General features: G+C 45.5%; 1 protein-coding gene across 1 annotated transcript in view; it reads left to right on the top strand.

Moving 5' to 3' along the window:
• The first annotated feature begins 2762 nt into the window (after positions 1-2762).
• GPR139 (G protein-coupled receptor 139) overlaps positions 2763-26045 on the top strand; it is a 42968-nt gene continuing 19685 nt past the window's right edge. Inside the window, exon 1 of the mRNA XM_077904935.1 lies at positions 2763-2922. Coding sequence (XP_077761061.1) covers positions 2799-2922 — 124 coding nt within the window. The 5' untranslated portion in view covers positions 2763-2798. The remainder of the gene's footprint in view (positions 2923-26045) is intronic.

Here is a 26045-nt window from a genome sequence, read left to right as displayed (position 1 = left end):
TTTTTTTTCATTTATTTATGATAGTCACACAGAGAGAGAGAGAGAGAGGCAGAGACATAGGCAGAGGGAGAAGCAGGCTCCATGCACCGGGAGCCTGACATGGGATTCGATCCCGGGTCTCCAGGATCGCGCCCTGGGCCAAAGGCAGGCACTAAACCGCTGCGCCACCCAGGGATCCCTATAAAGAGTTTCTAATTAGCTCCCCAGAATCCAAACCACACAAATAATTTTAGAGTGGCTAGTCAGACATGATAATTACATGCTAAACCTGAGACTATGCCCCCCAACCCTCACAGCATCCCACATTCTGACACTCTGGCCTGCAAAAACTAGCAAAAATAAACTCCTCTCCCTATGCCCTGCATGCCCTGTCAATGGGTGCTGGGGCCTTTCATTCTTTCAATGTTTATTGAGAGTCTGCAACATATAGCCACAGTGCAGAAGCTGGTGATGCAACTGTGAACAGAACAGACAAAAGGCCCTGCCTTTCTAAGAGGGGCAACATAAGAAACAAACTAATTAAACATGGTATGATCATGGAGCTGAGTACCATGGAGAAAAGTTAAGCAGGGGAGGGGCAGAGGAAGTGAGTATTTTGGAGGATAGGCATGGAGATTTCAATTTTAAATAGGATTGTTTGGGAAAGACTCGAAGAAGGTGAAGAGGCAGGTTAATACAGCTTTCTGGAAAAAAAGAGCACTCCAGACAGAGGGAACAGTCAGTGCAAAAGCCCTGAGGCATTATCCTTGATTCACAATGTTGAGAGATCCCTGAATAGATTGGGAACTTTGTCAAACCATATACACTCCCCCTCTTAGCCCCAGCTTCTCATCTAAGTTCCGTGGCCTGCAGACACATCTAATCTATAGGGTTTTGAACCATTATTTATTGAACTTCTGCAATGATACTGCTTTATTTATCAACACAGTGTAGTTTTTGTTTTGTTTTTGTTTAGGGTAGTCACATTTAAATGAGAGAGTTCACAACAAAATTTCAATATTGGGCTATCCCTTGGCTTGGGATATCAGGCCTGTGCTCCCTGGGTCCACATGACTTTTTGTAATAATCTGTCCATTTAGGGGGGCACAAGCTTCCCTGTTCACCACAGACCCAGCCAGACCCAGCAGATCCCTTATGCAGAGTGCCTGGCCCTGGCTGCTTTGGAGTTGCCCCCACCCCCAATGCTTGTGGTGGGGAGCTACAACAATGATGGGGAATGGACACATGCCCCTTGCTGGGAGTGAAAAGCAAGGATCTCCTCCAACTTGGGAGACCAGCAAGAGTCTGGGGAAAGCCCAGCCAGTTTCTTCTCCCCAGAAACGGATGTAGAGGGGTAGGGGGAGGCAGAACAGAAATGGGTCTTCGGCTCCTCTGAGCTCATCACATGCTCTTGCATTGACTGGCAGCAGCTACAGCCCACCCCTGGAAATGAATCTAATTCTCACACATGCTGTCTTGAGCCCCAGATTTTTCTCCTTCCCCAAATCTGTTGTGGCCTCTAGAAGAGCTGCACCAGGAACTGCCCACCCTCCTACACTGAGGGAAAAAAACGGGGTGCTCATTCATTCACTCCAACTCTCCAAGATTGCCTAGGTGCCACCTGCTACCTCTCCTGTACTTCACACAACTTTCAAACACTAGACCACCCCCAGATGATGCCCACGTGACATCCGGGATGTCATTGTGTGTGTCTGGGATGTGATGTGAGTGTGGTCTTTGTGCATATTGATAAGGGTACTCCTGTGTTTTCACGTGTCTGGGTGAGGGATGAGAAAGGGCCTCCTCATGTGAGTGTGTGAGTGCGCCCACATGACTGGGTATTGTGTGTTTTTGTGTAAGTGTGGGGCAGTGTGTGTGTGTGAATGGTTGCAACATCCTGATTCCTGACAGAAGGTACCCGTGTAGGGGGCTTCTCTTAGCCAGCCCGCAACCCCCTCGAAGGCGCTGCACTCAGGGACAGGCCACCTCTCCTCTTGCCCAGAGTCAACACACGCCCTGAGACGCGCGCACCCTCCCTTTCAAGTGCAGATGCTCTGGCCCCGGAGAACCCACAACCCCTGAGCATCCCCGCTCCCCGCTCCCCGCTCCCCGCTCCCACAGCTCCCCCAGCCATGCCCTACGTGGAGAGCCCTCCACGCGGAGAGGGACGGGAGGGACTCGGAGCACTGGCCAGCCAGGGGGACCAGAAGAGGCTGGGGGCAGAGTCAAGAAAGGCAAAGTGAGGACACGCTGGAGGAGTAGAGCCGCTGCGGGAGAAGCAGGTCCCACCCACACCACACCCCTCCCACCGCGGGTGGGGAAGGGGTGGCGGGTTCCCACCCGGTCTCCCTCGGGGGTTCCCGAGTGCCACTCCTCCTCGGAAACCGGAGCTGGGAGAAGCAAGCTGGGACCCCTCCTCCCGTCCAGCCGCCCTCCGCCCCCCCACCCCTCCGCCCCAGCCTCCGCCGCGTCCAGGCTGCCGCTGATTGGCTGCGGGAAGCAGCGTCCCAGCTCCGGGTCTCCGAGGCGGGAGCCGAGCGGGTCCGAGGTGGGAGGCGCACCCGCCGGCGCTGGGAGCCCCTCCCGAGTCCCCGCGCCCCGCGCCCCGCGCCCCGCGCCAGGGCCGTGCGAGGACTCCCGGCGGGCAGGTGCGGAGCGCGCAGAGCGGAGCCCGGAGCCCGGCCGAGGGTGGAAGCAAGTCCTGCGGGGAGAAGGCGCCGCTGCTCCAGCTGCTGCTCCGCCGCCGCCGCCGCCGAGCCGGCGTCCAGAGCGGGGCGGCCAGGCCGGGCGCGGAGACGGGGGCAGCGAGGGGCGAGCTCATGGAGCACACGCACGCCCACCTCGCCGCCAACAGCTCGCTGTCCTGGTCCCCCGGCTCGGTCTGCGGCTTGGGCTTCGTGCCCGTGGTCTACTACAGCCTCCTGCTGTGCCTCGGTTTACCAGGTGAGGAGCGTGCGGGAGCCCCGAGCGCCGAACAGCCCTGCCCAGACCCCCGGGCCTGGTTATCCTCGCCCTGCGATCCCTGGCGCCCCCTCGGAAAAAGTTTAAGGCTTAAGGGCAACTGCGGACATTTAGAGACCTGGAGGGTGGAAAGGAAGTTGTTGTGGCCTGGAGGAGACTGTCGTCTGTCCCTGTGTGTGTGTGTGTGTGTGAGACGAGCGTGCGTGGCAGCTGATGGGCATGGTGTGAGTATGGGTGGCTGTGAGTGTGCCTGTGGATTGGAGTATTTGCATGCGCATCTGAAGGGTTCCACGTCCCTGAGGGTGTCCAGTGGGGGGCTGTGTGTGTGACTTGACTGCACGTCCCGACAGATGGCTTAGTGGGAGCTTCACTTCGCCTGTCGCCCCCCTCCCCAACGTCCACCCCAGCGGGAGGAAACCTCCGCCCCTCTGCCCCACCGTGTGTCCCCTGCCTGATTCGAGGTGAAGCTAGAGGATCTGATGCCCAGCACTCTTTCTCTGGCGCCTGTGGGATGGAGCAAGGGATGAGCCCTTGCTGTGACCCTCTAAGCGAGGAACGGGTCTCTAAGCAGGCTAAAAAGAGTCAGCGTGGTTCTGGGACCAGGCCTGGCCAGGCCAAGGGTCTAGAGACACACTTGAGGCCGCCACTTCAGGGGGTCACAGTCTCCTTGAGGACATGCCTTGCCCCCTGTCTTGGCTTCCCTGTGCATCCACCCTGGGCAGCCCGTGACTGCTGCGGATGTCTAGCTGGTCCCACATCTTAACGTCCTCTCTAAAGTGTGGCTGAGACTTGTGTTGAATTCCTGAAGAGAGCTGAGCTGCTGGGGGCTGGGGGGGAGGGGTGCTTGCTGTTTGGGGGAGAGGAGGAGGGGCTTCCTGGGGTTCTAGCTGGAGATAAACCCTTCTTCCGAATCATCCCTGAGACAGTCTGGGTGGCAGAAAGATTCCTAAAGATCACTTGCAGACAGATGAGAGAGGGACAAAAGGAAGCAGAAAGAAAAGAAAAAAAATCCAACATACAGCCTAGAATCACAGCATCATCTACCCTGTCATTCCGCATCCTAGGATCCTGGGAACCTGGGAGCTGGATTTCTGAGAGGTTTGCTGAGATTTCCTCTTCAACACATTCAACTTGGTGGTCAGGCCCCCCTGATAAGGTTGTTTAAATAAATCCCCCCTCCCAAATTTTGGCAGGCACAGAAAGCATAAGTTTACAATCACTGAACCTCTCCCCCAGCGAGTGATGAGGTTTTTATTACTAACTAATCGTTCTGGCTGCCCTGGGAGAGATGCTCAGCCTCTGATTCACCCTGCTGGGGCAGCAGCACGTGTCCTATAATTACCTTGAGTAGGAATTGATTCCAGTCCAGCCCCCTACCTCCCCCTGACAGCCCTCCTGAGCCTCTCCCAAAGCTCTCTTATGGTGAGTGAGTTTTTGAGAAGGTTGGTTATTGGTGACACTTGCTGAACCAGAGAAGTGACAGGCACCCTTTTCTTTTCAGCTCTCACATCAGAATTAGCCTGACCCCCTCCACCTTCACCGCCCACTTCCTCTGCCCACTAAAGTAGCTAACCTCTCAGGTTTTTCTGCTGAAAACCCTTTAAGGGCCAGAGACCTAAAGACACGGGGAGGTTCTAAGGGTCCAGAGCAGGAACATGAGGATGAGCAGAACACAGCAAAGCTCAGAACTTCAAACACCTCAAGGTGGAGGTACCTCACATCCCCACAGCATAACTCCGATGCCAGCTAGGGCCTTCTTGACCTATAGCATTGGTACCTATTGTGTGCCGGGCAGTGGTAGGCACAGGCTCATCAAGGCTGAGCCCGGAATTTGGAGACTTATAAGAGGGAGGGATCGGGATGAGAACTGGGAAGGCTTTGATGGGTTCTTATGCTCAACTAAGGGTTGTGACCACCTACTGTGTGCCCAGTGCTAAAGAGGTGCCGAAAGGACACAGGGACCCCTAAAGTACAGGCCCTGCATTCAAGGAGCTCACAAGTAGAGCTTGTGGTAGATGCAGAAGGACCAAGGATTCTGGAAAAGGATGACTGAAGAGGCCAGGCTTGCAGGAAGACCATGGGTGGATAATGGTTTTGTTAATGGCTTGCCAGGTGGTTCAAAGGTAAAATCCTTAAGTCATTCTCTTACAACCATCAGGGCAGGCAAGTATGTCCTTGTAAATAAGGATGCGGCTTGTAGAATGAAGCAGAGCTGAGTGTTAACATGTGGACCTTCTATGTCTCTGTGCCTCAGTTTCCACATCTGTAAACTAGGCATTAGGACAGCAGCTACCTCCTGGAATGATGGTGAGAAATAAGAATATTTATGGAGATGATGGTGCAAGTTAAGCACTCAGCTCAGTGCCTGACACACACGGATTGCTGCTGTGGTGCTGTAGTTGTGGTCTTCGCAAAGCTGATTTGGTTGTAAGGAGTGAAGGGGTACTACTTGGCATGCGAGCCAGAGAAGGGTCTGGGAGCCACAAGAAAAGCACTTAGCTCAGCGCCTTCCTTACTCCTGCTGAGCTCACTACAGTATTCCCCTCCCCACCCCCAGCCACCAGCAATTAGCAAACCCTCATTACCCTGCTACTGACCGGGATGCACAGCTATGTTGGGTGTGAAGTAATAGACCACAGGGCTTGGTAATATTGTTGAAAACTGAGATTTTAATTGAATCACTTTTCCTGGCAGTGGACTCACTCCATTTCCAAATTCTCACAGGGGTGGTTGAAAACATGGGTGGGAACCAGGGGGTGGATAGGGAGTGGCTGAGTGTTTGACAATAGGGGAGCCAGTAACTAGGATAAAGCACAGATGTTTCTTACTACCTTCAGTCTCTAGACTGAAAAGAAGAGCTTAGGAAAAGTCATGTGGTCCAATACCCAACTTCTAGGAATGGCCCCAGACAGTCTACCTTAACTGGTCTGGAGTGGGTCCCAGGGCGTCCTAATGTGAAGTAGAGAGAGCTCTGCCACTTAAGAATTCTTAATCTTTCTGTACCACAATTGTCCCCATCTATAAAAAGGGGGGTAAAGAAATAGTGTATATTAAATAAGACTGTCTATATAAAATGGCCTAGCACAGTGCCTGGACTGAGGAAAGCCCTTATTAGTGCCTTCTCCACACTAGATCTTTTTCTATATTAAATGCTTAGATCATTGCACTTAATCCCCACCACATCCCTATGACCTGTACTTGTCCCTGAACCCATTTTACAGATGGGCAAACTGAGATTCAGAGAAGTAGAGCATCTTGTCTGTAGTCACACAGTCAAGCCAGCACGTAAACACTTTCGATTGCACCACAGCACCTTAATTATTGCCAGAAAGTTCTTTTAACTAACTTCAGTTCTTTGTGCTGTGTACTCAGTGGAAAAAATTGGTGTCCCAGCTGTCCCTAAAACTCTCTTTTCTCCTCCTTTTAAGTAAGCAAGATGTTTCTAACTTTTCAGAAATGCATACAATAAGCCAGCCAAGCTAACAAGGTAGAGTTGGGGACACTGATGGGGCCAACTGGGACAAAACAGTGCAAAGCAGAAGGCAGTGCAGGAGGAAGAGATGAGCCTGATGCCTGGGGGAAGAGAACGGCAGGGAGGACGGGTGAGCCTGGCTGATAAGGAAGAAGCAGAGTGAAATTAAACTGAGATTTGAAAGATAGTTTTAAAATTTTACCTTCTAAAAGGCACCAGAGATGTTAAAGGAGACAAGGTAAGGAAGATGATAGCCTGAAACCACATGCCGCCCAGCAGATAGGAGCATTTCTGCAACTGCCAGTAGGGGAGCCAGTAACGAGGAGAAAGCACAGGTAATATCTGCCTGTGAGGATCGGTGCAGGATGGAGGTGATAAGTCTTGTCACCTGGCAGATAGTCAGTGCTGTGATACACAGGAGTCACAATTGTTGTTAACCAGGGATGGGAAGATGGTGACCTGTCAGCTGGACTGAGCCCTCCAGATGTGTTCTCATTCACCGGTAAACCTCTTTCAATAAAATCTAGTAAACAGGTTAAGAGTATAAGGTCTGGCGATAGATCTCGGGAGTCTGAGTCCTGGAGTTGCTACTTATAAGCTATGTGACTTTAGGCAAGTGGCTTTAACTATTCTGTGCCTCAGTTTCCCCATCTGTAAAATGGGATGATGGCAATAATGGCACATACCTCACAGCGTTGCTGTGAGGATTCAGTGGGTTATTCATTTAACACACTGCCTACCACATAGTAAGCTCTCTACAAGTAATTTTTTTTTCATAAAAATTAGGAAAAGAGACCCCTGGGTGGCTCAGTGGTTGAGCATCTGCCTTCAACTCAGGGCATGATCCTGGGATCCTGGGATCAAGTCCCACATTGGGCTCCCTGCAGGAAGCCTGCTTCTTCCTCTGCCTAGGTCTCTGCCTCTCTCTGTCTCTCATGAATAAATGAATAAAATCTTTAAATAAATAAAAATTAGAAAAATATTTCAACTTGTTTTATGACACCAGCTTTACCCTAATACCAAACCAGACATTTCAAGAAAACTACTGATTAATTTTCCCCATATTGCTTCTCAGCCTTTTGGCCAAGATTAAGTGATTAATATTCCCCATGAACACACACACACACAATCCTCAACAAAATATGACCAAATCTAACTCAGGAATATATAAGAATAATAATAAACCAAGACAAAGTTGGATTTATTCCAGGAATGCAAGGCTAGTTCAACATTTGAAAATTGTTCAGTGTCATCCACCATATTAAAAAACCCAAAAAAGGAAATCCATATGATCTTTTCAATAGATGCAAAAAAAAAAAGTATTTGACAAAATTCAACATCCATTTGTGATAAAAATTTACCAAACTAGGAATAGAGAGAGAACTTCTTTAACCTGATAAAGAGCATCAATTAGTAACGTGTAGCTGATAGCACATTAAATGGTGAAAGATGGAATATTTTCCCTCTAAGATCTGGAGAAAGGCAAGAATATCTGCTCTTGCTACTCTGATTCAACAGCTTACTGGAAGTTCCTAGCCAGGCAAGAAAAAGAAATGAAAGGTATACTGGAAGGAAGAAATTAAACTGTTTCTATTCACAGATGATGTAATTGCCTTCAGAGAAAATCACAAAGACTCCACAAAAAAAAAAAAAAACCTCCTAAGAACTAATAAGTGAGTTCAGCATGTTTGCAGGACACATTATTAATACAATACCCTATTGTATCTCTATATATTAGCAATGAACAATTTGAAACTAAAATTTAGATTTAAAAATAGTAGATTTCTATGTTCCCTTGAAAAAAATAGAAGAACTAACATTTGGCTTATATTCCGAGAATACTGGCTGTGGCTGAGGAATAAGGCTGCTTTCCTACACAGTTGCTTTTGTGTGGTGCGTGTGTGTGTGTGTGTGTGTGCACGCGCACGCACATTAAATAGGTAATGACATTCATATTATTCAAAAACCTAAAAATATAAAAAGGCACACATTGCAAAATCTCCCTACCATTCCTTTCCCCTGCTCGCCAATTCCCAAATCTACTCATCATCACCACCACACAGGTAACTAGCTCATCAGTATCTTGGTTCCTTATTTGTTCTTTCAGAGTATTTTAGTATATACACAAGCCAAGTATGAATAGAGGATTTTGACTCTTCTTTCTTTTTACTCTCCTCAAAATGAGCAGATTGTACACATTGTCCTCTGTCTTGCTCTTTTTCCCTTAGTATATTAATCAACCGTAATGGTATATTGAAAACTTTTCATTCTTTTATGAAACTGCATAGTATTTCATTGTGTGTTTGTACCATAATTTATTTAATGGCTGCTCCTTTCAAAAGCACATGGGCACTCTAATGTGAAAGTCCCTACATGCTGTACTGAACTGTCCTCTGTAACTTGTATGGCCCCTCTTTATGCACATTTGGCCTTAGGATCCCTTTTAAAACATAGAGAAAGAGCACTGCATGAAGAGTCCTAGATTCCAGGCTTAGCTCTGGCAGTAATTTGCCGGTGGGTCTGTCGAAGACCTGGGAGAGCTGGGCTCTGCTTATATAACTCAGTTGGAGACAGGGCCCTTAGTTGGGACATAAGCACAGACCAATGAAGTAGCTATGGGGGAGGCTGGCTGGGCTGGGCCTTGGGCTGGGGTCCAGACCAGTAGCTTTGTTGTCCTTGCCTCTGCATGATTCTTGTAGTGATCCCATGTGTCATTTCTGCTTTTGAGGCTGAGTATAAAATGCATTGCATTGGAACTGAATGGACATGGATTTGGATCCTGTATCTTACCCGAGTTTGCGATGTGATCTCAGATATGATACTTCACCTCTCTGAGCCTCAGTTTTCATTTGTAAGAAAGCAGTCAACCAAGGTCAGCAGTTTTAAGCAAGAGGTCTCTAATGTCAAGCTGCCTAGGTTTGAATCCTAGCTCCCCTACCCACTCGTCTGTGACCTTGGGCAAATTTCTCACCCTCTCTGCGTCTCAGCTTCATCAATGAGATGGGATCATAATAATACCTATCGCATGGTATAGTTGTGAGGATCAAATGAAATTGTAAAAATGCTTAGCACCATTCCTGGCACGTTTGCTCTCATATAGAGTAAGATTCGGTAAATGTTATTAACCTTCTGTACTCTGCATTGTTGTGGTGGTAATCCAAAATAAAATATGCAAAGGCTTCTCACAATCCCTCAAACATTGTGGGAGTTCAATAAATAGTAGGTCGCATTGTTTTTATTGCCTGACAGGTCAACATGCCTTGTAAATCTCCCTAAGCCACACATTACTTTATATATGGGTCTTTTCCAAAAATGCACAATTCCACTCAAAGTGCACCCACCAGGAATGAAACTTTTTACCCTGGAAAACTAGGAAAGAATTATCCAAAGGATTAAGTGATCTATTCTAACATAAGCCTAAGGAATTTGTACCTCTCAGTTGTCTGTGGTTTAGTGAAACTTCCAGAAATACTGTTAGTCCAGAACATGAAACCTTCTTCAACTAAAGTTGATAAAAGGTCTGACAAACACCCAGCAAGCACCCTACAGCCAAGCTCATGAACAGAAGTGGGGAAGTGAATACAGACCCTGCCACTGAACCTCCATGTGATCTGAACTATGAGGGCAATGCTGATAGGAGATGCCAGCCCTGCAGAGGGTACCATGAAATGCTGGGGGCAGAAGAGCACAGGCGTCTCGAATTCAAATACCTGCTAGGGGCAGTCAAATAGTATAAATGCACACAGTGGCCCGGTTTTAAGAAATGTTTCAATTACCTAAAGAATCTTGCTTCCCTGCTGTTTTCTGAAAGTACATGGCTCTTTTGGTCTAATTTTCCCTCAGTGATAGAGATATCATATGTACCAAAACCACTGCACTTTCCTCTGAACAACTGCTAACACATATGTTGTAATTTCTATGTGCTAGGGATTCTTCAAAGCATTTTAAAAGCACTAACTCATTTAACTCTTCCAATTACCCTTTGAGGCATATGTAGTTATCATGCCCATTTTTCAGATGAGAATGTTGAGGTACCCACAGTCACATAGCTAGAAATTGACAGTGATACTTGGTACTTCTGTCCCCTTATTATAAGAAAATGGCAGCCCAAACACAATGGCAGCTGACAATTGACACTTGGGCTAGGTCATGAGGGATGGGAGTGACACACAATAGGGAGGTTAGAAAGGGGGAGGTTACAAAGTGCCACCATCACTCAGCTCTCCAGCCACTCTAGTATTGCCAAATTCTTCCAAAAATCTAGGAATCCAGATTTTTATGTGAAATATCCCAATGTTTCAGTGTTGGCAACTAATTCAAAAATTTTAAAAAACACTCTGTGAGCCAGCACTGCATGTGCCAAACCAAACATATCTGCAGGCTTGATACAGCCCACCAGGCTGCCAATTCACAAACTCCAGAGTGGGTAAAGCTTCAAGAAGCACCAAGAAATGCCAAGGGGGTCACAGTGGGTAGAGAATAAAAGCAAGATGTGAGGGGGGAAGAGCAAGAAATAAAGGAGATGGAGACCCAAATAGATACGTGGCTAAATTTTTTTAAAAGCATGCCAATTCAAGAAACCAGGGATTTGGCATAACTGAAAGACAGAGCTCCAAGTAGTAACCACAAATTGCATGTTGACAATGTCCTGGAACACAGATCCACCATATTTTTGTAAATGGAAGACCCCTTAAAACTGACGGCATGGTGTATTAGGATGTGGGCTCATGGTCCCCACTGACCTGGATCCAAATCCCGGGCTCATGACTTCCTATAGGTGGGGTTCTGACAAGTTGCTTGAACCTCTCTGGGCCTCAGTATTCCTCTCTGCAGAATGGGTATAACAGTACTGTTTTCACAGGGTGTATGGTATGGAGAAAATGAAGCAATGCATGGCCAGCAGGGCCCCAGTGTCTGCCACTCTGTGGCTGCTGTTTTATGATGTGTGCAAGCACCATCATTTTATAACAGGAGGAAAACTTGAGACTTGACCCAAAGTTGCAATGCTAGGAATGGCAGAGTTGAAACCAGAACTCACTTTCCCAACCCTTACCTGGTTCCTTTCTTTACAAAATCACACTGCTAGTGGTCTCCCGAGGAATCAAAGTGATAGGAGTAAAGGAAAAACAGGCTGTGGAATCTTAGAGCTCAGAGTAATCATCTAGATTTGGGGAAGGGACTTGTTGTTATTGTTGTTTTATGTGGGATTATTTTAGGTGGTACAAGGCTGTATCATCATTAAATCCCTTTTCAGTTTTCTCAGGCCTTCTGATTCTGTCAAACAGAAAGTCTCATCTTGGTACTAGTGTCTTTAACACCTTTTCATGTGTACTAAATCTGCCTTTTTAACAGAGCAGGCGTAGGGCTCGGTATCTTACTAAAATTTAATGTTGCCCTTGTATTTTTTTAAAGATTTTATTTATTTATTCATGAGAGACACAGAGAGTGAGAGAGAGAGGCAGAGACACAGGCAGAGGGAGAAGCAGGCTCCATGCAGGGAGCCCGACATGGGACTCGATCCCAGGTCTCCAGGATCACGCCCCAGGCTGAAGGCGGCACTAAACTGCTGAGCTGCCCAGGCTGCCCCTGTTGCCCTTGTATTGTCATTGTATTTATTTTTAAGAATATCTTCTGCTTACAACAGAGACGGGTGGGTTTGTTATTCAGGGTTGCTATATGTCCATGCTGTCCAATATAGAGACCCCCAGCTTCATGTGTCTATTGAGCACTTGATATGAGCACAACTTAGGAACTGATTTTTTTTATCTGATTGCACTTCAGTTAATTTACAATTAAGCCTTGATACTCAATTCAGTTATTGAAAAATAACTGTATACTTGGAACAACTTGGGTATATGAATCTAGTCTTTTCAACTGTGTATTTTATGACATCTAAACAGAGATCAAAGATTTCCACTGAAAAATTTAGCATCCAAAGAGAAATGTGCCCAGAATGTAAAATACATGCCAGACTTTGGACATTTAATATGAAAAAAATTAAACATCTCACTAATAATTTATATTGATTACATTTGAGATGAATACAGTTAAATAAAATATATTCTTAAAATTAATTTCACTTGTTTATTCTTATTTTGTTAATGTGGCTGCTAGAAAAATTGAGATTGTATATGTGGCTCACATTGCATTTATATTGGACAGCAGTATTATATAAGGTATAAATTCAGGGGAGAAAAGGGCAAATCACTTTTTTTAAAAAAGTATTTATTTATTCATGAGAGACACAGAGAAAGACAGGCAGAGACATAGGCAGAGGGAGAAGCAGGCTCCATTCAGGGACCCCGATGTGGGACTTGATCCTGGGACCCCAGGATCACGCCCTGGGCCAAAGGCAGGCGCTAAACCACTGAGCCACCCAGGCGTCCTGGCAAATCACTTTAAAACAAAATGTTAAGTAAATGAAAGTACAGGGAACACAAGAAAATGGCAAAAATCATAACATTGGTTGGCCAATCACTACCATCTGGGAAGCCCTAAGCTAGTACAATGCTCTTAATATAGAAACTGAGGCCCTACAGAGGACAAGGAATTTCCCCCAAGGTTACATGGTTAACCAGGTGTGTCCCTGACCCCATATCTTTTAGATTCTGAAACCAGTGTACTTTGACTATTGTAAGAGGGATAACCCTTCCATCTCTACCCTCACTAAGGGAAATGTAAAGAAGGGATGGTCAGGGTGTGGGAAGGATGTGATTACCTTGGATCCTGGTGGGATTCAAAGTGAGGGAACATCTCTGTGTGGATAAGCCAGGATCTTTGCTTTTCCAGCAAGTGAAAGCTGAATGACTTGGTCTTCTCTTGAGTAAAGGTCGTGACCAGCTGAGCTACACTGAGAGTTGGGACTTTTAACTGAAATATGTTTTCATTTTGCTCCATAGCAAAAAAAAGAGAGAGAGAGAGAGACAAGAAACCAGAAAGTACAATGAGACAGCTGCATCTGCATTTATTTTTTTAATAATAAATTTATTTTTTATTGGTGTTCAATTTGCCAACATACAGAATAACACCCAGTGCTCATCCCATCAAGTGCCCACCCATCCATCCATCTGCCCTTCCAGCCAGTATCCATCCATCCATCCATCCTTCCAACCATCCAGCTGTCCATCCATCCATCCATCCATCCATCCATCCATCTATCCATGTGCCTGGCACTATCAAATACTAGGCTGTGTTAGGCTCATGGCAAACCTGAAAAGACCCACCCCTGTTTGCATGTGCATGAGGAAGACCAGCATGATCACAAACCTGAATAAATGTAAATAGTCATGTGTAAAATGAACATTAAGGAGAGGCACATGGTGATAGGGGAGCTTTTCAGGGGGAACTTGCCCATGGGGAAGCCAGGGAAAGCTCCCTCAAGAGAAACAACTGGAACCAGAAGGCTGAGGAAGGAAAGAATGGAAGAAGCGAGGGGGACAGGCTTTGCAATGACTCTTAGGCAAGAGGGGACTGGTGCCACATAGCAGAACAGACAGAGGATGAGTCTAGAGCTCCAAAAGGCAGTCTGAGGACAGGAGGAAAACAGGGCGTGAGATGCAAGCAGAGGAAACAGGAAGCCAGAGCTTTGTAGAAACCACACCAAGTGACCCTGAATTGGGACAACATTCTACAGTGTTGACTCCTTTTAACTGCTGGTAATCACCAGCAACTTATTTTCTTTAGCTCTCATTTGCCAGATTTTTGGCAGCTGAAGACCTGGGGCAATTGCTTTTCTACCAAAGACGTTCTTACCGTTTTCAGCTAAGTGCAGTGAAAACTATCAGCCACATCACTTCACAGGAAGGACTCTCCACAGACCCACACACAGAGGCACACACACACACACACACACACACACACACACACACCAACATACAGAGGTGTATGCACACACATGCACACACAGACGTATCCACACACAGACATACACAGACATAGACACAAACAGACATGCACAGACAGACAGACCCCCACAGGGAGACATACACAGACACATGCATGTGCTCGCTCTCTCTCTCTCTCTCTCTCTCTCTCTCTCCTCCCACAGTCAAAGGTATAGAATGGCCTGGTGATTCTGTTCTGGCTACTGCCCTCTGCTTTTAGCATTCCTGGCCTCACCACCACAGTTCAGCTCCACAGAGCTGCTGACAAGAACCATCATCTGCCTCTTGAACAAAAAGCAGTGGCTTCCCTGGAAGGTGGCAAAATGGAGCAGTGATTGGAGAAAGACCTCAAGAGAGGCCAGTGCCATGAAGAGGGTAGGGATAGGCATTCCTTAAAGGAATCGCAGGCCCACACTCTCGACCTTCACAGAGCCTGGTCCCCACATCATGTCCACCTTCCACATCCAGGACCCTTCCAGAACACCACCTGTCCTCGCCAGAAGGCATCAGGAAAGTAACACTTGGCTTAGGAATTAGGCATATCTGAGAGTTCGAGTCCCAGCATTGCAACTTTGCTAGTCATGAGGTTGTGAGCTCATATTTACCTTTTCTGGAGCCTCAGTTCCCTCATCTGACAATGGGGGTGATAACATCAAGTTTATTCATTTAGCATATATATGTGGCACCCCTTTTAGGAAGGCATTGGAGGAAAAACAAAGATTGCCTGCACAGGCATACACTCTACTGCAGAGACAAGCAGTAAACAAGTAAACAGGTGCATAAACAACACTATTTGAGATACTGATAATGCTATCAGGAAAACAGCATGATAAGGCGATAAGGAACTACATCAGATAGGGTGGCAGGATGGAGCTCTCCAAAGAGCAGATGTTTGCACTGAGAATGGAATGATGGGAAGGAGCTGGCCACAGGAGGCACAGGGGAAGGGCATCCCAGGCAGAGGGACCCACCAGGGTAATAGCTCAGGGGTGATGAGCTGGAGTGAAGGCAGACTTGTGTGGCTGGAATATGATGAGCAAGAGGCAAAGTGGCAAGAGATGAGGGGAAGAGGTGGACACGGCTGGACTATGGGGGCCTTTTGGTCTACAGTGTGGAATCTGGATTTCATTCTAAGAAGAGATGGGAGGCTTTTAAGCAGCTGACATGACCTAATCTGAGTTTTACAAAGGTCTTTCTGGCTAACGTGAGAAAAAAAAAAAAAAAACACACAGATGGAAGGTGGGTTAGGAGGAAAGCTGCAAGAAGTGGAAGCTGTTGTAGCATGAATGATCCCTGGGCTCCAGTAGGAGAGAGTGAGCAATACCTGTGAAGTGCCCAATGCAGTGACTGGCACACAGCAGGAGTGTAGGTCAAGGGTCATGTTCACAGCTTCTGCAGTCCTACTCCTACCCCATCCACCATCACCTCAGTCTCCAAATAAAACAGCATCAGACAAGTGAAATGAGCAAACTAACAATGTCCTCAGATATCAAGGACGTCTGTGCCTGGCTCTCCGGGCACTGTGGCAGAGCGCCCACAGCACAACAGAGAGCTATCATCTTGGTTGTGGCAGTGGGCAAGTCCTGCTAATGATCCAGCTGTCAGTTGCAAGAGTCCTGAACAGAGAGAAAGCAAGTGTCTGGACAAGAGGAAAAGGGTCACCTTCAGTGCTGTCATTTGACAAATGAACAGAATTGAGTTCTGGCCAGCATGGTAGAGGGACATTGTCACCGTGACTGCATTCAAGTCTAATGACCCAGGGTACAGCAGGAGGATGAGAATAATGCCCCCAAGATTGAGGTGGAGACTCCAAGGACATCCTGAAAATGGGCAGAGAGAACTTATGGAAGGGAGGAAGAAAATGGTGGTTTGCCTCTTGGACCTTCTCAAAGTTAGACCTTCTGGCCAGAAGTAATAAGAGGACTTTTTCCCCCCCTTAATCACTGTAAGCACTGAATGCTTTCCTCAAAATGTTAGTCTGATACATGCTGGTTAACATCCTTCTCAACCACCCTCAGATAACCTTCTGAAGAGGCCTGGACTGGGTGTCATAGCCAGCCAACAGCTGATAACCAACCAGAAACTCAGACCTCTCAGAATGTGAAAGAAGCCTGTTGTAGGTTTTCTTAAAAAGCAGCACCTTGCCTATTAACATTCAGAGACAATCTCATAAAAGTTCAGATTTCTCATGAGTCTTGGAAAATTTTAAAGGCTGGAAAAACTGAGCTCTCTCTGACTGTTGCCAAGTGCCTAGAACCAAGTAGCCAGAACCTCCTTTATATGGCACTTGTGCTATCCAGCTCACTGCGGTCTCCACCTTTCCCTATTGTACCCCTAGAACAGACTTTTATATAAGTATGTACCTGGCCTACTTCTCTCACTTATGTTCCCTGCCTTGCTCTTATAGGATTTTATTTTTTAAGATTTTATTTATTTATTTGACAGAGAGAGAGAGACAGAGAACACAAGCAGGGGGAGCAGTGGAGGTAGAGGGAGAAGCAGACTCCCCACTGAACAAGGAGCCTGATGCAGGGCTCGATCCAGGACCCCAGGATCATAACCTGAGCCAAAGGCAGATGCCTAACCAACTAAGCCACCCAGGTACCTCACTCCTGTAAGATTTTAAATTTACTGTGTAATTGCCTTCCTCAAATTTGACTATGTATATCACATACACACATACACACACATCCATATCCTTTTACACTATTACACTTTTAGCTTCATCTACTCTTTCCAATCATAGTAAATGCTCTCCTGCAAGAAGGGGAGTTTGATGAAAATCTGGATTTAAGATCCACTGGACTTTCCAGCTGTGTGCAGTTAATTTCTCTGTCAATTTCCATATCTTTAAAATGAAGCTAAAAGCATCCTCCTTGTTGAGGGAAATACATGAGACTACATACCTACCACATGACAGGTGCTTAATAAATAGAAGAGATTTTTTAGGGACACCTGAGTGGCTCAGCAGTTGAGCATCTGCATTTGGCTCAGGGCGTGATCCCAGTTTGGGCTCCCTATGAGGGGCCTGCTTCTCCCTCTGTCTATGTCTCTGCCTCTCTCTGTGTGTGTCTCTCATGAATAAATAAATAAAATCTTAAAAAAAAAAAAAGAGTTGTGGTTTTGTTTGTTTGTTTGTTTGTTTGTTTGTTTGTTTTAAGACTGACAAGAATTTCCTATCAGATCCCCACCTGGACTCCTTAGGCTATGTGAAGGATCGAGCTCCACTTCATGAGGCCTTACTTTGTGCCAGGGATTCTAGGGGATAAAGATGAGAGAAAGACAAACATGAACATGACATGGCCCTGCCCTTAAAGAACCCACACTCTAGTTAGGTAGAAAGGCAAGTCAAAAATCATAATGCAATGTGACAAGTTCTATAACAGAGGTGAGGTGAGGGTAAGGCATTTAACTTCCTGTGGACCTTCAAACTTATCTTTGCCGGGGGGGCATCAAAAAAATGCTGAGTTGGGGTACCTGAGTGGCTCAGTTGGTTAAGCATCTGACTCGTGATTTCGGCTCAGGTCATGATCTCAGGGTTGTGAAATTGAGTCCCACATCGGTATCCGTGCTGGCCATGGAGCCTGATTGAGATTTTCTCTCTCCCTCTCCCTCTGCCCCAGCCCCCACCTGCTCTCTCTCTCTCTCTCTCTCTCTCTCTCTCTCTCTCTCTCTCTCGGAGTTAGGCTTTGAGCCCCTGACACTACACACTCATCTCCATAATGCCAGGACCCTTTAGGGGGCCTTTGCAAATACTGAATGCATAGGTGGGTGAGTAGATGGATGGGTGGATGGATGCATCAGATGAATAGGTGACTGCCTTCTTAATCCCATAACTGCGGAACACCTGGGAGGGTCAGTGGTTGAGCATCTGCCTTTGGCTCAGGACATGATTCCTGGGGTTCTAGGATCAAGTCCCTCCCTGCAGGGAGCCTGCTTCTCCCTCTGCCTATGTCTCTGCCTCTCTCTGTGTGTCTCTCAGAATAAATAAATAAAATCTTAAAAATAAATAAATACCTCATAAATGTAATGTCCATACTAGCCTTGAAGAGACTGAAGAATACATCTTGATGATCATCATTATCACCACCATCACTACCATTTATTGAGCACTTACTCTGAGCCAACAACTGATCAGACACATTATTCCACATTGCCTATTTAATCCTCACAGCAATGCTCAAGAGGTGGTACTTCTATTATCCCCATTTGGCAGTGGGGGAACTGAGGCTCTGAGAAGTAAAATAACCTGCCCAAGGCAATTCAGTTACTGAGCAGCAGAGCTGAGATATAGCAGGCTTATGTAGCACTGTTTATACTCCGTACTTACCACTGGGCCTGCTGCAGACATTGGTATTCAGGGCATGGGAAAAGACAAATGCTGTGTCTACAGACCTCTGTCTTGGTTCACCCTCTCAGCCTGGTCTTTGCAGGCATTTTGAGGGACTATGTCTTCCTTCCTGATTAAAGACTCTCCTAGTGTCCCCATTGCCCTCTCCCCAAGCAGATGGTTTAATTACTTGAAATTATTTTTAAGCAAGGACAGGCAGGTGAATTCCCTCTCCATCCCACACCTAACCTACAAAATGGAAATTGAGTTGCCTTTTTTTTTAAGTAGCATATTGTAATGAAACAATTTCCATGAAAACTCTGTGGTCTTCCAAATCCTTCCAAGGTTTCTGTTACCAAGCCCTAAGTGAGCTTAATTTCAGTCAAGTGCTCAGAATTCCAAATCTAGTTCATGTGGTGAATGTTTACTGATCACCTATTATGTGCCAGGCTCTACTCCTCAAGCTCAAAAAGAGACATCAGCAATAGCCATTAATGTTAATATAGTGCTGGCCAATATGCAAAATGAATTAAAATTTACAAAGGGCTTTCTCATCCATTATGAAACAGAAGCTCAGGGGAGTTAAATAGCTTTCTCAAGTTACTACTGGTAGGGCAAGCTGAAAAGCAAAGCTACATCCTTGAATCTCAAATCCAGGGCTCATCATTCCACTACATATGCAAAGCTGCCAGAGGTAGGAATGATCCCCAAAATGGAGCCACCCCTCTGAATCCTGCCAGGACTTTCCATTATTCATTCATTCATTTGCAAATTATGTGCTATTTGATGGCACAAAAACAAATAAATCTGGGTTCCTGCCCTCAGGGAGGACACAGTCTAGTTGGAGAAATGAAGCAGTAACCCACATTAGGATGAAGATTGGTAAGAGATGTGCTAGAAGGAAGCCCATGTACCAGGGGACAAAGAGGCAGAAATGAACCCCAGTCTTGGGTTGAGGGGCAGTGCTGGGATACAATAGGAGTTATCAGAGCAGACTTTTTTCCCCTACTGTCTGTAACTCTTCCTCCTATCTAGGACCCAATATGCAATGTGAGTTCTGACCACAAGTCTTTTTCTCCATCAGACACATGTACCGAGCATCTCCTTCACATGAGAACCTTTGCTAAGGACTGAGAATGAGAGAGACAAATGAATTTTGCCCATGCTTTTGAGATATGTATTGTCCAGTGAGCAAAACAAGTAAATTGAAAATTATAAGATTATTTACTATGTGAAATTATCAATATTTGACCAATTTTTACATTCTAAAATGTTTAACCTACTACCTGTTATAGTGTAATAATTTGCTGTTCAAAAAAAATGCTCAGGATGACGTGGAAGCAACAAACCAGTGGTCTAATACTGTAGTCATGCCTCAACCACCACATTCCCCCATGTAGTAATATCCATGGCTGAAGCTTGGGTTGTACAATTACTGAAGCCTTGATGCCAGAAACTAAACTAATAGCCATTTACATAATTATAATTAACATTAATGGAATGCCTACTACCTGTTGGGCACTGTTCCAAGCACTTCCCATGGATTAACTAATTTAATCCTTCTAACCTCATGAAGTAGGTACTATTATTACCCGATTCTATAGATGAGGAAAATGAGGCACCTGGTAAGCTGTTAAGTGCGGTCACACAGTCAGTGCTATGGCAAAGCCAGGCTTTTGCTCCAGACATCAGGAGCAGGAGCCTGTGTAGCCATCTGCTCAGCTGAAGAACTAGTAGTGCTTTTGGTCAGGCCAGTTCTTTGGTTCCAAGATCATCCAGTGGGTGCCTTCATTAAAGCTACAATCTTGGGTCCATGGGTGGCTCAGTTGGCTAAGTATATGGCTCTTGATTTCAGCTCAGGTTGTAATCTCAGGATGGGGAGATCGAGCCCCACCTCGGGCTCTACACTCAGTGGGGAGTCTACTTAAGAGTCTCTCTCTCTCGCTCTCCGTCTGCCCTTCCTCCTACTCACACTCAGTCTCTAATAAATAAATAAATCTTAAAAAAAAAAAAAAACGCAAGCCATGATCTATTCCACTGAAATGGAGATGGGGGATTGAGGCACTGATCTTCAAGGTATTGAATTGTAAAGGCTGCCCATGTTGGAGGTAGAATCAGGTAGGAATCAGGAATCGGGTAGAAAATCTTCCTTGAGAGCAGTATGAGCATGATAATGGGGGTGGCATCTAATTCTCCCATCAGGTTGACTGGGCTTGAGCTGTATTTTTTGCACTGGTAAGAACCAGAGCTAACAGAACAGTTTTGTGAGAGATTTTGGAAGACTTTGGACTGAAGCCGGACTGGCTGGGGATCCAGGAGACAAAGTGCAGCCCAAGGTTGAAAAAGACGCCATTCCTTTCACCTCTGCTGGAAGGGTAGCCTCTGAGGGTGTTGACACTTAGAGTCTCAGGAATATAATCTCCTTCCCATTCCATTGTGTAGTCAACTATTGCTATTACATTTGGGCTTTGGTCCCCTTGAGGACTCTTGGGGTTCTAACAACATTTCAACTAATTCTCTTGAGTTCTATAAGCATACTATTATATAATCAGCAAATAATAATGATGATGCCTTCTCGAATAGTTATACGTTTTATTTTAGTTTCCTATTTTATCATTTTGGCTAAATTATAGATCTGGATTCCTTGTTAGCAGCTTTAATATTTAATATTGGTTAAATCAGTATTAGAATGAGGAAAATGGATTGAGTTTTAGAGCAAATGCAGACAGATTGCTTCAGAAACAGAGGGGCAGGGGCCAAAGCAGAGCTAAGTTCCTGCAGTTAACTCGGGTGTAATATAATGATACCTAGGCTCAATGCTGCATGAAGCAAATATTTGTCAAGTACCTACCATGTGTTAGGTACTCTACTAGTGACTAAAAATGTAGCCCAAAATGAGACAGATACAGACCTACCTTCTGAGAGCCCCCAGCATCAGGATGACCAAGGAAAGAGAAAAGACGAGGTGATTCCAAGATATTTGGATCAAGAATTAGCTGATGTAGTTTTACAGTGGGCAACAATAAATTACTGCAAGTCTCAAAACCTGGCAGTATAATTGATAATGACCAGGAAATTGACTGAATTTTTATTAGCTTCTGAAATCTTTTACAATCTATTCATCCAAAAAAAAAGATGAGAGCAATGAAATTAGAATTTTTCATTTATGAATGCTTTTTGAAAACGTGGATTCAAGAGAAATTACCAGATATTTTAATTTTCTGCTATATTGCTCCTGATACCAATCAGGCTACCTGTGAAATAATTTGTGATAATTAACATTTGTCTAACGCTTTTTCCAGTTTGTGAAGCTGCTTCCCAAGCGTTGTCTCCTTCAGTCCCCACAACAACCTTGGGAGTTTACAGAGCAATTTCACTGAGGTTATCACACTGGATTCATGATTTCTCATCCTTCATTTCCCTCTGGTCTGCACGCCAGCCAAGCCTGTCATTTTACGGTTCTGCAAACAAAGCATGCTTTCACACTTCCATGATTTTGCACTTGTGGTTCCCTCTGCCAAGAAAGCAGCCCATCCCTTCCTTGGTCAACCAAGGAGTGTCCTAATTATTCTGGGAAACCCTAGGCAGGCAGGGAAAGGCCTTTTTCCCTAGGGCAGTAAAGAAGATCCAGCATCCTGGAGCAGGAAGCATGCAGTGATGGTGACCATGTCAGGGTAGACTAGCAGGCAATTAGGCACAAGTCCTGTCCTGCAGCTGACTTAGGTGTCATTGGAAGCAATGGCCCCAAGCCTTTCTGCCTTCTTAAAGAGTCTAACAGTTAACATTTTGTAGATAGACACACCTGAGTTTAAATTCTGGTTGTGTGACTTACCAGCTATGTACACTTAGGCAAGTCTCTAAACTAAATTCCTTCCTCTATAGAAAGGATCTAATAATAATTTAAAAATGAGAGGAGTAGCAGAACTAAGTGCAAACCATGTATCAGTTTCTGGCATATAATAATTGCTAAATGGAAGCTATTATTTTCATTATTAAGACCACTTCCCTTATGGCAGAAGAAGGTACACATTTCTCGTCATCATTACTGCTATTATTGCTATTATTATTTACATATTCTCTTATTTTTGAAGGAAAAAAATCACTTGCTTTTCCTACTGACACTCCCCATTCTCTTTTAGAAATAATATTTCTGCTCAGAGGAGAAAGAAAAACAGTTTGTTTTGTATAAGCAAAGGGTACAGCATGGGGCCTGGACATGCTAGCTCATGGAGAGTCAAGAGCAAGAGCTGTCCAGATAAAGTGGATGGGGGGAGAGTTATAGAAAGAGGGGCTGCATAGTTGAAGGATCAAAGGCTGCAGAGAATATGGCTTGTTTGGGAAGCTTCAGGTACAGTGATTCCTCTCAGCTGGGACATAGGGTAGGCAGGAGTGCTGAGTGAAATGGGATGGATAGGGAGGCAGCTCCAGTGCTGTCTACTGGGAAGCCTACACTCTTCTAAGCACTTTCTATGCATTAACTTAGTCCTCACAATCAGCTCCATTTTACAGATGAGCAAATGGAGGCACAGAGAAGTTAAGTAACTTGCCCAAGGTCACACAGCAAGAACATGTCAGATCTAGATCCGGTGGCCATGCTCATCACCAGCATGCCAAGAGGGCATTGCTTCTTTTTCTCTATGACATTCAGGCATGCATCCCAAAGCCAGAAAAGAAACAGAGTCCTCCAAAGTCACGAGGAATCAAGCCATCCTCCACTGCTGACCCCCACTTGGGCAGGGTGGAAGCTACTCTCTCTGCCACCTCCCAGTGTGCAGAGGTAGATTTTTAGAAGTTCCCAAACACAAAACCATTTCCATATAATTATGCCTCCTTGACCTACATGTCGTTCAGCTGTGTGCATGGGCTGGAGGCACAAAAACCAATTTCTCCAACGAGAGAAAATTGCTTCCCGAGGCCCCCAGGTAATTAGACATTGTCTTCTGGGCATGGCCTGTTCCCCGTCTGTCCCCATCCCCTGACATAGGTGTTGCCACTTCAACCCTGCATCCGCTGGGCAAATGCAGGCCCCATGGTGGAACAGAACATCATCAGGACAGTGGCCTTGGAGAGCATGTAGCAGGATGGTGTGCATCAGGGGATTCTCCAGTGTTCTTAAACAGCCAGATCCCATAGAACCTTCTCCGACCAGCCCAAGAAGGGAAAGGGGGACATATTATGCAGGAAGATATTACCTCTCAAGCATTTCTGATGGCTCCTGTCAAATTTTATACATGAGGAAGCTACAATACAGCCCATGCTTAAAAGTTTCAGTGAGGTTTATAAAGGACCTTCTGTTCTTTACCTCCCCCTACCCCTGCTCTCCCGGATGTCTGTGGTTTGATATAGAAATAACAAACATCTTACTTAGTAAAACCCCTAATGCTTAAAGTCCTTCAAAGACTCTCCATTCCCTCAGGACAATTTCAATTCAAACTAGGCTGCAAAGCTGTTTGAATCATTCAAATTGGATGCTGCTACTTCTGTACCTCTTTCCCAGCCAGGCCTTCCTCCACCCCAGCTCTTTCTCCAGACAGGGGCAGGCAGAGGACATAAATGAATGAGGTCCGGTGAGGACTGGTTAAGCTGCATGACACCCCCACATGGAAATGTCACCCAGGTGGCCTCTCCTGATTTTTAAAAGAAGCTCAAATCTTCAACTAGACATGAAAAACTCCAATTTGTATATATGACAACTAAATCAGAAAATCCTAAAGACATATCTGCAGCCTGGAATCTACCCCATAAGCCTCCAGCCTATGATCTGCATTCCATGCTGAACTTCTAGATGCTCTAACAACCATTCTGTCTCTCTTATCCCTTGGCACATTCTGTTCCCTCTTGTTGTCATACTTTGCTCCCCAATTACTTGACTAGTTCCTATTCCTCTGTCACTGCACACATACCACTTCCTTCAAGAAGCCTTCCATGATCCTCTAGGTTAGATTGTTACCCCTTCTTAAGTGCTCCCATTGCATGCTGTCTTCTGCTGTTGAGGAGCTTCTGTCTGGGTATTTATCTGGCTTCTGCCAGGCTAGAAGCTCCAAGAAGGAAGAAACCATTTTTTTCTCATTTACCATGATATCCACAGCTGCAGCAAGGTGCCTGAACACAGCAGGAAGTCAGTATCTGTGATAGAAGGAAGGGGAGGGAGGCTGGCCTGAGTAGTCTGTGTTAATGCAAAAGAGAGAGAGAGAGAGAGAGACTCACTCCAGAGTCTCTTGGGTTGGACTGATGAGCAACAAATATTACATTTATTGAGCACTCACTATGTACCAGGTATCCTTCCAAGCATTTGCTTTAGTTCCTACAAGAACCCCATGAAACAGGTATTATCCCCATTTTACAGATAAGGAACATTAAGGCACAGAGTATTTAAGAAACTTAGTCAAGATCACAAAGCAAGAAATTGAGAAATGGAGTTCAAGCCCACAGAGCCTGGTTTCAGAATCAGTGCTCTTAACCTCTCCACTATTCAAAAAAGGAAAGGGTCAATGCTCTATGGAAGAAACAGACTATCACACTCAGTGGATAAACAAATAATATTTTGAGTACTACATGCAAGGCATGGTATAAATGCTCAGTCTTCCTAACAAGCCCTTGGGGGAAATGTTCTTGTCCTCATTACACAGATAAGGAAACTGATTAAGTATCATGTTCAGGCAAGTAAATGGGGGCTGTGAACTCAGATCCATCCGCCACCATAGGAGGTAAAAGGGAAAAGGGAAAAGAAGTTAGTTACCTAGAGAGATTGGGTCTGGAGAGAAGAAAGCAGAGAGATGGGATAAGATCAAGTTATCATGCGTATAATGTAATACCACAGAAGTGACAGCAAGCAGATAGATGTTCCACAGAGAATGCCATGGGGGAAATCCATACACCCATCCATCCATCCATCCATCCATCCATCCATCCATCCATCCGTCACTCTTATTCCACAAACGTTGATGGAATACATACTCTTTGACTACCCTGCAAATCTTCAAGGTTCAGAGAAAAGAGATACAACCCCTGCCTTCCAAGGGCTCCCAGTGAATGGGTGATAAAGATTTTGAAGAAGATCATTATAAAAACGTGTTAAATACTCTAGCCAATGAGGTGCTTGACTCAGAGCACTGCAATCAGGGAAGGCTTTAAAAATAAAAATTCTACCAGCCTAAGAGCTGTAGGCAGGGAAGGCATCCCAGGCAAAAGAAATAGCCCATGCAATGCTATGAAGGAAAGAAAGAGTGCTGTGCATTCAGGCAATAGCTCGTAAAGTGAAGAGCAAGGTGCATTTGCATGCAGAGGGAGCTGATGGTGTTAGAGGTATCAGGTTGGTCATGCAAAGATTTTGGATATAGAGCAGAGGTTTCAAACCAGCTACCCTCAGGCCACACTGTGCGTGTGTCTGTGTGTGTGTGTGTGTGTGTGTGTGTGTGTG

This window comes from Canis aureus, chromosome 8, assembly GCF_053574225.1.
Source record: "Canis aureus isolate CA01 chromosome 8, VMU_Caureus_v.1.0, whole genome shotgun sequence".
Lineage (NCBI taxonomy): Eukaryota > Metazoa > Chordata > Mammalia > Carnivora > Canidae > Canis > Canis aureus.
This window is presented reverse-complemented; position numbering and strand designations above follow the sequence as displayed.